General features: G+C 34.2%; 2 protein-coding genes across 4 annotated transcripts; both read right to left on the bottom strand.

The window, feature by feature from the left end:
* Positions 1-1,240: 1,240 nt before the first annotated feature.
* LOC123006261 (epidermal growth factor receptor kinase substrate 8-like protein 2) lies at positions 1,241-6,194 on the bottom strand. 3 transcript variants are annotated; one of them, XM_044400613.1, is made up of 10 exons: positions 6,039-6,194; positions 5,158-5,433; positions 4,965-5,111; positions 4,017-4,705; positions 3,823-3,956; positions 3,527-3,768; positions 3,318-3,476; positions 3,160-3,268; positions 1,459-1,877; positions 1,241-1,407 (listed from the first exon to the last, which is right to left on the bottom strand). In XM_044400613.1, the coding sequence occupies exons 2-10, from the start codon at positions 5,404-5,406 to the stop codon at positions 1,333-1,335; spliced, it is 2,223 nt and encodes a 740-aa protein (XP_044256548.1). In that variant the 5' UTR covers positions 5,407-5,433; positions 6,039-6,194; the 3' UTR covers positions 1,241-1,332. The 3 variants fall into 3 exon arrangements, with proteins under 3 accessions (XP_044256548.1, XP_044256545.1, XP_044256547.1); XM_044400610.1 differs by having other exon boundaries at positions 3,527-3,956; XM_044400612.1 differs by having other exon boundaries at positions 3,527-3,956; positions 5,158-5,442; positions 6,039-6,190.
* A 939-nt stretch (positions 6,195-7,133) lies between these two features.
* On the bottom strand, positions 7,134-10,921 carry LOC123006262 (ceramide glucosyltransferase-B). The gene is made up of 6 exons (XM_044400614.1): positions 10,449-10,921; positions 10,257-10,398; positions 9,995-10,199; positions 8,621-8,733; positions 8,112-8,567; positions 7,134-8,063 (listed from the first exon to the last, which is right to left on the bottom strand). The coding sequence occupies exons 1-6, from the start codon at positions 10,544-10,546 to the stop codon at positions 7,884-7,886; spliced, it is 1,194 nt and encodes a 397-aa protein (XP_044256549.1). The 5' UTR covers positions 10,547-10,921; the 3' UTR covers positions 7,134-7,883.
* Positions 10,922-11,398: the final 477 nt, after the last annotated feature.

Genomic DNA, 11,398 nt, shown 5'->3' with positions numbered 1-11,398 from the left:
TAACTTACGAGATTTTTTCAACATCTCCATCTTGTAGCGATGTTTCTCTTTACCTGGTTCCAGTTGATAATAATGTTTTTCTTTTTCTTCTACTGTTCATTCTCTCACAGTAAACTTAGATCAAGTCTATTTTTTGTCTCTGACCAAATTTACCCCATAAGAAATTGAAGTATATTTTTGCTACAGCTGAGCTCTCTTTCCAGGATTATTTTCTATTTTACTCAATTCAATAGGTACCTAGATTTTCTTTTACAGCTTTTCTGTATCCTTCTTTTCGTAAATGCTTTTATAAATACATAGTATATCTTTTAAACAATTTTTCAAACTATATCATTATAAGGTGAAAGTGGGAAATTCTCTTAATGACTCAAAACAGAATTTAAGTGGTGTCCCACAGGAGTCAAGAACTTGAACCATTATTATTCGTTTTATACACCGCCGATATTCCTTGTCTGCTTGGAACTAAATGTGCTATGTACGCCGACGATATAAAGCTGTATATACTTTTTTAAATCCTTGAAATATTTGCTTTTTTAAATATATCTTTAAAAACACGGTAAAATCCTTAAAAAAGTGTTGTGTGCTAAAGAGGCCTTACTAGTAGTAGTATTATCATTATTATTACGTTTTTTATCTTGCGTTTTGAAGTACAAAGCCAGTAATATCAATAATTTTCTTATTTTTTCTAGATTAATTTAATTGTATCCAGTTTTTGTTCAGAAACGCATCGTATAATCATCATGAATAAAACATAAGCAAAGCGTTAACATTTTGCATTATAAAGGTCATTGTTATTTTTATTTGTGACGTCACTGCTGATGTCAATAACTTTATTTCGAAAAATCTACATTTAGTCATCAATATGATAAATTTCAAACAAATATTTAATATGATTATTCTAAGAAATCCAGCAAAAATATCTCGTACTAATAAGAAGTGACTGATTAGTTAGTTAAATGACTAACGATTTGCATGTTATCGTTCGTTGTAACAATTTTAGCTTGCACTTTGACATAAATCTAAGTAACAGCTTGTAGGTAATAACCAATAATACTTTTCCACACACGACAAGTTTGATCGATATTTTTTAATGAATTCAATAAAACAACGACAAAGACTTTGTGATATTTATTATTTTATTCATAATATTTACAAATCATATGACATAAATCAAGTTCGAATTTATTTAACTATGCTCATTAAAACTTAACAGGTCTTTGTTTTTAATAGGTAACAGTGATTAATAAGTAGTCCAAGTATTTTTAATTGTTTACTCATACAGTTTTAATAATTGTATAAATTGTATTAATATGTATTGTATAAATAAAAATATTAATCAACAGTTTCAATTTTTTCCCTGGCCTTAGCAAGGATTGCCTTCAGTTCCGAGCTCCTCACAGTTTGGTACTAAAAAAATCAAGGAAAAAAAATGCAATACCGAAACAGGTGCCAACATACCCCACTGACACTTTTTTGGATGTTTAATTGCGAATACAACCTAGCTCCCTCTTTAGGTCCGCAAACTTTCTCCAACTGGCTCTTTTGCAAATCAAACAAGTTGTGCCCGGCAAGTCCTTTAAATTTGGCGCATATTTGCGAGTCGAAATCTTTAATTTTGAGCCAGTTTTGTACTTCTTCTGGATTAGATTTTTGATTAATGAAGACTTCCGGTGTTTGTCTAATTTCGATGTGCGGTTTGTGCTTCCTGTCTCTGACCATTGATAACACGATGTTTAACTCATCTTGCATTTTATCTTGTGTGGCACCCGATTTCGTCGAGGGTGTTCGTCTTAATGTGGCGGCCGGTGTCACGGGGGCTGACACAACGGGTGGTGGGGGCGGTGGAGGAGCTGGGGGTGGTGGTGCACTACTAGTGTCTAAGAATGTGTGAATTTATTTTTAGTCAGAAAAGGGACGGCATTTTTATTTTTGTAAATTATCGGCGTCTACGTTAAATAACCTTGAGAGGAAATCTAAAATGACGCACGTTTAAGATTAGATTAGTACAATGAAAATGAAAATTTGTGCCAAATAGAACAATCTCAAGGTAAAAAAGGGAAGACCTCCGCAGCGGGATTTATTACACTTAATCGATCGATAAAGTAAGAGCGAAATAGAACGAGTCGAGGATTTACACCCGTAAATTATTCAAGTAGGAGAACTATGGTGCAGGACGAAAGTAAACATAATTATCAAAATTGATAATTCCGCAAAGTCAATTAAGAAATGTTCTCAAACAGATCAATAGTGCGTAGTCGTTAGGGTTTGTTTCTATTTATTATTCGTCTTGCACTCAGAATTTTCCCATGGTGTAATTATTACCAGCCTCAGCTTGTTTGCACTCGGCTTAATGTTTAATACAAATTTTCGAAGCAAACTGCTGCTCAGTCCCAAAACCCAAACATAAATTCAATCGATTGGCACGTTATAACTTTATAGGTTTTAATCATTTTCTCCAAACATAAAGCAGCGATCGTCCTGATTAGTATTTTTGATGTGTTCTATAAATTCATAACAAATTTATTATGTAACCAAGATTCGGATAAAAATTTTGAGTCAAGATACTGATCAAAGATGAGTCACAAATCGCCTATATATATCCACGTAACTAAGAGTATCCGGTTTCGTATAATTACGGGGTTATTATCACTATTTGTAATTTTGTGGTCTTTGTTAATTATTCATAGCCGCGTAATCAAAAATTGCTGTTCTGACCTTGGATAAAATTTAAACTAGACGATAATCGCATAAAACCGGTCATGTATTTTTTAAACATGTTACAAAATGTCCAACACAACACAAACAAAACAAAAGCAAACACAGACAATGTAGTAGAAAATTTATTTATTTTTCAGAAATGTAATAAGATAGGTACTCAGTTAGTACAAAAATGACCGTATCAAAAATACAAAAATATATACATTTTTACTTACATTTTGGACGGATTTTGCTACCCTTCAAACATTAAAATAATACAATACATAATTATATGTTTTAATAATAAGTTAAATGAGGTTATAAGCCTGTACTTTTTTGAATGAAAATAGAAGCCAACGCCTAACAATAACAATGTACAAAAAACAACAAACAGTATTATACAAGAAGCAGACGAATATGTGGCGACACTGCTTTAGAAATAACGAAATTCTCCTTTCTTACCGAGCCTCTCTTTTCTAACCCAATCAGCCGAAGTTGCTGGAACGGGGGGGTTGACATGGTCAGGGGTATTCGGACTGTGTCCCCCGCTAAATCTATCAGATGGCGAATCCTAACAAAAATCATTACAAAAAAATAAATAAAACATACTAATAACTCACTGCTCGGTTCCTGTTATAATTATTACGTGTGGTGTATAAAGGATTGTTGAAAATGTCGTTTCCGCCGGAATGGAATGGGGTCACGATTGTGTGGGGGACATGAGCGATTTGGCCCCGACTGTTCCTAGCTTTCCACCATTTGCGACTATCGTCCAAAATCTAAACAAAACAAACTGATAAAAGAGTCACTTTAGGTAGTGTTGGAGTACCTCCAAGTACTCTCCACGGACTACAGTTAATTCTTTGTCGTTGTTCGCGGTGCGGGGGTATGTGACTTGGACAATGTTAGCTCCTCTGGCTTGCAAATCCTCCAAGAAACTCTCTTGACTTCTTCCAAATCCCCGCTCTTCGCCCCCATTCCGTTCGATCGAATCGACCGAAATGTCACTTCTGGTGCTTTCGCCCAAATTGGGGGGTAAATGATCCGAGTCGATTTTTGGGTGGTGGGAATCTGTACTTTTCTCATAAATAAAAATGTCGCGATGATTTGTATCGTAATCATTACAGTCGCTACTGTACTGTCCCTCATTGTAATGTTTATCATTGTTTGCTTCTAATTCATCTACAACGGGGTAATCGGGAGACCAACCGTCCATAAAAATCGGGTGGTAAGGGGCTACGTGACCTTTCCATTGATCTCTGCAAGACAAAGGGTGAAATCTAACACCGGGATTTTCTTTCCCAATTTAGTCACCGTACCTGGGGATAAGCCACGCGTTTCCGAGCGAATGCCACAACTCGGTCTCCTTGCTGGTGACACAATTCATCAGTAGATTAACAGCCTCTCTTGTCAGCAACGGAGAGACAACTTTTCTCGGAAGTTGTGAATCGGGGTAAGTATCATGGGAGGCTTCAACGATCAACGCAAGAGGCGTAAACAAGAAGTGTACCAACTCTGGAGCGTTCGGATCATGAATGTGTGCCTTCAACTTGGCCAAAAGATTGAACGATAATTTGAATTTTTGAAAAATGTCGATGAATTCCTTCTCCGGGGGCGGTTTCGTCCGCATGGTCAACATGCCGTCACCCATATCGCGTTTCTTGCTTTTTCGGCTCCTCCTCCGGCGCTCCAATTCACGAGCCGCGGCCGCGGCATGTTGCAACCTCGCAATAAACTTTTCAATATCATCGAAACAATGGTTCAAAATTGTCACATCTCTTTCATATTTTTCGCTAGTTGTTGAACTCGAATCGTCATTATTTGCGGTTAGTTCCGAATCAGAACCGTGGTAGTCGCCTCGCGGATCACGATTCGGGTTTATAACGTTATGAGGAGGAGGCTTGTGAGTTGGTGGCGGGATGCTACTTTTGCGGCTTCGAGTTAAAGTTTTACCCATTCGCAATTGTTTTAAATCTTCTACGAGGTCTAGTGCGGATATGCTTTGACACTAAAAACAACATTATCGGCACATGCACAATTATCTCATCTACTGATTTTAAGATTAATCATGATTAGAGCTAATAATTTTGTCCATGATTAGTGTTATTGATTATCTTTAGTATCTTTTACGTTTTCTAAATTAATAATTATTGTTAGAATCCTCAAATGTGTTGATGAAATCACCCAAATTGCACAGATAAGATAAATTGACGAAAATAGGTCTTGACCAGGGAGGGCGATAAGATGCGGGTAGCAGATAAACTTACCTGAAATATGTGCATTTCTGGTGGATGAGCCGGGTTAGAATTCGCCACATTAAAAACTAAAATATTGTTATACATTTCCATAGGGTCATGGCTGGTAAAAGCTGTAGGTTCTTGAATCGAATTTGCCGGGAACCGTTCCATGACACTCTAAATGTTTTTTTTTAGTTGAAATTAATGTGAGTTGATTATTTACCCCAGTTTCGTAGTCCATAATTAAAACCCAAGAGCGGTCGAGGCACAGTTGCATTTTCTGGGACCAAATTCCGTTTGTTTTTTCTAATTGGAGTAGCCTCCGCATGCCATCAGCGGGGTACATGATCCCTGTCTCTTTGGTGACTGTAAATGTGGCCAAATGTTCCATGAGATAAGTCGGTTTGTCACCCCCTTCATCGCGGTATCTTTCCATTTCATCCCCTGAATAACCGTTCGAGCGGTACGCCATATTTACTTAACTTAACTCACTTAATATCTGCAAACGCTAAACATTATTGTCTCGAAGTGATTGATAAGATTATACTGTTATAGAATTTAATCTTGTCATTTTTAAAACATCTATCATTTTGAAGGAATTTCATGCAATTGTTAGCCCTATTTGTTCCAACGTAATGACTAAGATTAATTTCCTCGCTTATGCCACACCTTCAGCCATACTGGAATGTAAAGAATGTCAACAATTCTTCAGGACGTACTTTTACGGGCAAAACTGCATGTATTTATTGTGAATATTAATAGCTTTAGCTGTTGCAAACTAAATTTGGAAAATGAAAGGGCGTGGAGGGCGCGGGAATATTTTTAATCGCACTTGCTGTAATTTCTGTCATTATCCGAAACTTGATTTCATCAACTTCTCTGATGACGCAGAAAATAATAATAACTTAAATGAGGCAAATTCGATTTATCAATTGAGTGGTAAATGAAGCTTGTGAAATACCTACATATGTGTGTGAATAGTTTAGTGTAAAAGCCTTCGTGGCGACCATATCACAATAGCCATGAGTACAGTAACAATAACAGTATTATTAAATTTTTACCTCACAGATTTTTTATTTACTCCTTTTTCCTACACATACTCACCATAAATATAAATCAAGAAGTCGCAATACTATCACTCATAACTAAAAATAATTGATTAGCACATTTCACACCAATCACAACGATATTAAAATGTTTGATATTTACAGGTGGGCTGGTGGGCAACTCGTATCTTACCTGTCAGGTAAGGTAACTGACTTTGGGCATGCGTAGAAAGTAGCTACTTTACCTACCTGTAGAAGTGTGGAAGAGTGAGTATTAAAGCCGCATTCTTTGATTTAATTATACCTGGTTCCAATACATTTTAGACGGCTGTAATTGGAAAATCGCATTCCGTCTAATCCTACTTTACAACGAATATCATAAATATTAGCTCTTTTATGGCCACGTTTCACTTTTATTGACCATTTCGCGAAAAACCAGATAAATTTCTCTATTAGGTATATTAAATACAATATGAAAATGCAAATCCCTACTTGTAGGATTTCCATAAATCTCAACACGTCTGTAGAAATCAGGAAATTTATACAAAACTCATCCTTCCCTTGGATATCTATTTAAATTAAATAAACAACTGACTCACGGGATTTCCTCGATTCAGGAGGGTTCGAACTGGGGAGAAACCTACACCTTTAATAAGGGTGTTGAATAATAAAACTGGAATCTTGGATATGATCAAGTTAGTACATGATTAGGGTTATTTGCGAATGCCAGTTCCTGGCATCTGATGCTCAGAATTGACAAAAAATGCCTTGCATTTTCAGCGAAGCGTCCTCTATCAAATTGGGAAAACAAGAAAACAAAACTTCTTGTTACGAGGAAACGAGACAATTATTGTTTCCTGCACGTTGCTACGGTTATCGCACCCTTATTATAATTTAAATGACCTTTTGTTTTCTCTCATTTATTGATTTTGTTAAATGTAAATAAAAATCTCTTTTAAGAGAGTCCACAAACGTAATCCACGCAGAGATTACAATTATTCAAATTTAAAGCCAAGTATGGATTTCTGTTATATAATTTGATACACATGTTTTTGTATATCGAATTACAATAAACATAAACAAAGATTATGTTGAATAAATATAATTTTATGTTTGTTATGGGGACGTTTACCGCTTTTATACTGAAAGTCAGTTGATTAAAATAATATATTAAAAAATAATGAATACAAAATGGCCAACTGAACATAAATTAAACAAACATCAAGCGATCAGTCTTGGATTAAAATCTAAATGTTAAGTTCAAGTTGTCTCCAAGCGAAGAATAGCAGTCAGCGGTCAAAATGCAAAGTAAAAAACACATGATTACTTGTGATATGTATTTTGAATATGAGTTCAAATCAAACTAATTCTTCATGTAATGTAATCGAATCACAAGTTATCGTTTCTTGAACCCACCATTTAGTTTTATTCAAAATTGATCACCAAAAAATAACGAAACAATAACAATACTAACAATAAGTACAGATGATGATTCTGAACGATCATTACGTTACTGCCAATTTTTCTGAAACTTTCGGATATTTCCAATGTTTACAAAACTGACGGGCAAGTAGTAACTTACTACAATAAATCTGCATTATAAAAAACTACACATACACCGTAACAAGATAATGGAACAATATTTACAATAAGTATGATTTTTATCACAATAAATTGCTTTATATTTACATAATGTGATTTATAATATTTGTTAATGATAAAGCAACATCATACATATGAATGAAATGGTCGAGAACAGTATAAAGTACATCGTAAGTACTTGATAAAATACAAAAAATGTTATGTCTAAATGGTGGGTTCATTCAAACCTTACGAAATACTGAGAACAATGTGATGAATTTATAAATTAATCAGAACTAAACACATAATAAATTTGTTTAAATTAACATTTTATTCTAGGATGTAGTTCCTGTGCGACTCCTCCCCAAGCTAATTTAAAAACTCTATTGCGCCATTTTATTGGAGGATCAAGCACAGCGTTAATAAACAAATACGGACCCGACAACTCCCTAAATAACCAGCCAATTACGAAATGAAATTTATTAAAAGGCAAGGAACCGTTCTGAAACAAAAACTCTCAAATTAACGAAACTCAACCACTTGAACTTACCTGAACTATACATAATAGGGTCCAATCACAGATAAACCATATTAAAATATGTACTAGGTAAAACACGCAAAAGTCCCATTGAAAAAGAACACCCACAGACCAAGCTGTGCAAGCCCCAATCATCATACACTCAGAAAGAGGTTCAAAAAGAATCACATACGGAATCATTGCAACTCGTAATTTTGCCCATCTTGTAAGACGGGCTTGGAAACTCTCAATATCACAAATGCCCGAATTCTGCATCGCCGGTTGGCTACTAATTGCAGTTCTCCATCCTCTTTTAATGTACGATTGTGCTATGAAGAAATCTTCAGCTAGATAGCATCCAAATGATTTTAAACCCCCCTGTTCCTCGAGAACAGGCTTTCGCATTAACGCTGACATGCCGGTGTGACAATTAGTCCGTACAAAATCAGCAGCTAAGTATATCCTAGATTGTGCTGTACCAAAATATATCTACAAAAAAACTGAACTGATGTCTTGAATTTTGTTATTTTAGCAAATTTAACCTTTTCTAATGTTGCCGCAAAACCGGGCCTGTCACAGGTGAAAGGTAGTTGATGAACCAATCCAGTCTTTTCATCCATGTGGTTAACCATGTCTAATAAAGTGTCTTCTTTCACTGAAAAGTATTTTAATATTTTATATATAGAATAAACTGATCTCGGAAAAAGTATGTTTTTGGAATAAATTTTTAGCCTTGTTTGGTTAAAGTACAAAAAGAAGAGCATTAATTTGCATCAAAAATTGACAAACTGGAAATTGTCTTTTAAAGGTCCACATCGCGTACGGAATGTTTTTTAATTATAATAGTAATGATATATTTGTAAAAATACTGTAAACTATTACGCAATTACTTTTTGCTTGCATTAGGATACTACTTGTAATTTTAATTCTTTTCGTTACGAATGTTACGGTACAATAATTTATTATTAATTAATAGATATATGATTAAAAATTTATCAAACATCTATTTCTTGCAACAATTATTGGGAAAAATATAAATAAAAAAATGACCGTGAAAAGAAAAGCGTCTATTTAAAAAACACATTTAAAAAAACATATTTCTTTTATTTATTATTTTGGTTAAATAACTGAAAAAAACGTAACTAAAGCTTATTCAAAAAAATGGTTTGCCCACTTAAATAGACTTTCAAATTAACATTAATAAAATTCCAGTTCTTTCGTTATCAACAGAAACAAATAGACTCGTCCCTTTGGGAAGGTTTCACTTTATTTAATTTACAGGAGTTAACCTTGAGTGTTTCAGCAACTTAACAAATATTTTCAATAACGTAATATTGCAAACATTTATTAATTGCTTTGTTTTCTTCAATAATAATACTCTTAAGGGTAACTGGCCGATATGTTAACGTAAAGAGCTACAGATTTGATTTTTTAGGTTGTCGTAAAAGCTACTTAAACGATTATTTTACTACGTGTGAATGCGTTACAATTGTAAAAAAAAGATAAAAAATAGTAAATGCTTGTTAACATCACTTGGCCTAAAATTTTTTTCACAATCAGGAATTTTTGTTACGTCAGTGCTTGAAGGTAATAAATTTATAGTGCATGAAACATCTCCATAAAAGTATTACATCGAAAACGTCACTTTAGAAGGACATCCTGTATACCTTTTAGGTTGTTTATAATTCGCAGAACTATAAAATATTATGCTGATTTATGTCTCAATTATAGGATATTTAAATATTTGAGTGGTTATTTGAACTCTTGTACCATTCCAACCTTATCAATATTATTTTTCATTCTAGAGAATGTAACTTTAATGATAAGATAAATTTTGTGTGTAATGATTTGTAAGAAAGATATTGTTTAACTTTGAGAAAACGATTTGTTTACTTTCCATAAATCTAAATACTCACTTCTTATGCCACTGTCGGATATGAGTATCAAGTCATATATGCTGGCTTCGTAAGCTCTATTCATGTTGTTAATTTTTGGGTTAACACCAACTAATGAACCACCAATGAACACATGAGCTGCGACTTTAGGATATTTTTCAATTAGTGTGTTTACAACTTTAATTGCGGGATCGGTTTCATCTTCTATGCAAAACAGAAGCTCGTACTGCAATCAGGAGGTTCTTGTTACTGTAAACAACGTGTGCTGATCAGTCTCACTTACCACAGGGTAGTTCATGGTAAAAAACGTTTCTAAATTTGTTGATAAATTGTTATCTACACCCATAAGCGGCTTTAGAATTGAAACTCCTGGACACGGTTCGTCAGGGGGAAGGTTTGATACTTTATTATGCAGCCTGTATTTACTGAAATTGTAGATTTGAGGTTAGGGTTGAAATGTCCCAGCATCACTTACCCATAGAATATTGCTATAAGATGTAAAAGCCACATAGCAAACCAAAAGATTATAAAAAATATCGCAAACACAGACGAAGGATAAATCATTGGCGCCATTCCATATATTTAAAAAATTTGGTCATCAATTTAATATTACTCTATATCACAATGTTTTACACATGTTGTTCCATTATTAGACTGGTTTATTTTAATCTTTCTCGGTTACAACTGACAACACGACTCATTCTATCAATTATAACTGAAGAAACGCGACTTGTCCACACGTTGTCATAGCGCTTCACCGCTACCGTCGCAATTTTGGAAATAGCTAAGAATAGTTAAATAGCTATATCGCAAAAATCCACAAAACACTACAGGCATGCGTAGTAACATTGTCATCAACACTGTTGCCACAACAACTCCAAACTTACAAGAATTTCAGTGGAAGTCAGTTTCAACCCACGGAAATTTTCACCACTTGGCTACACTGCACCACCCCCAAACAAAAACGCATGCGTTTTGAGGAAATTTTGGATTTAGACTTTTTTCTGGTTTAGGGCGTGTATTTGTTAATGGGATTTGCTATAAAAATTCCACCTGTTTAGAATTATAACAGTACTTAACTGTTTTTTTTTACTTTATCTTTCTTATCACATTCGATTGTTTCTTTGAAAGCTGAATCTGAAAATGAGCGATAACAATTTCACAAATTCCAAGTTACGAATTTTTCGCTAAATATTTTTTAAAATCAATCGAACTGACTCATGTTTTTATCAGTATGTATAACTTCCGCGATTTTCGATGAATCATCTCATTTATACGCTTAATGAAAGTGGGTTTTTGTTTTGTTTGACCTGTTTTACGTCATCTAAACTGAAAAAATAATTTTCTAGGACATGTTATATTGTTCATTGTATTAAAATTTTACTTAAGTTTTGTATTAGAAAAAACTTTTATTCTGTTACTGAT

The sequence above is a fragment of the Tribolium madens genome, unplaced genomic scaffold, assembly GCF_015345945.1.
Source record: "Tribolium madens isolate multiple individuals breed KSU strain unplaced genomic scaffold, Tmad_KSU_1.1 Scaffold_2;HRSCAF=44;Tcas5.2_LGX, whole genome shotgun sequence".
Classification (NCBI taxonomy): domain Eukaryota; kingdom Metazoa; phylum Arthropoda; class Insecta; order Coleoptera; family Tenebrionidae; genus Tribolium; species Tribolium madens.
Note: the sequence above shows the minus strand (reverse complement) of the source record. Positions and strands in the feature narration are given on the sequence as shown.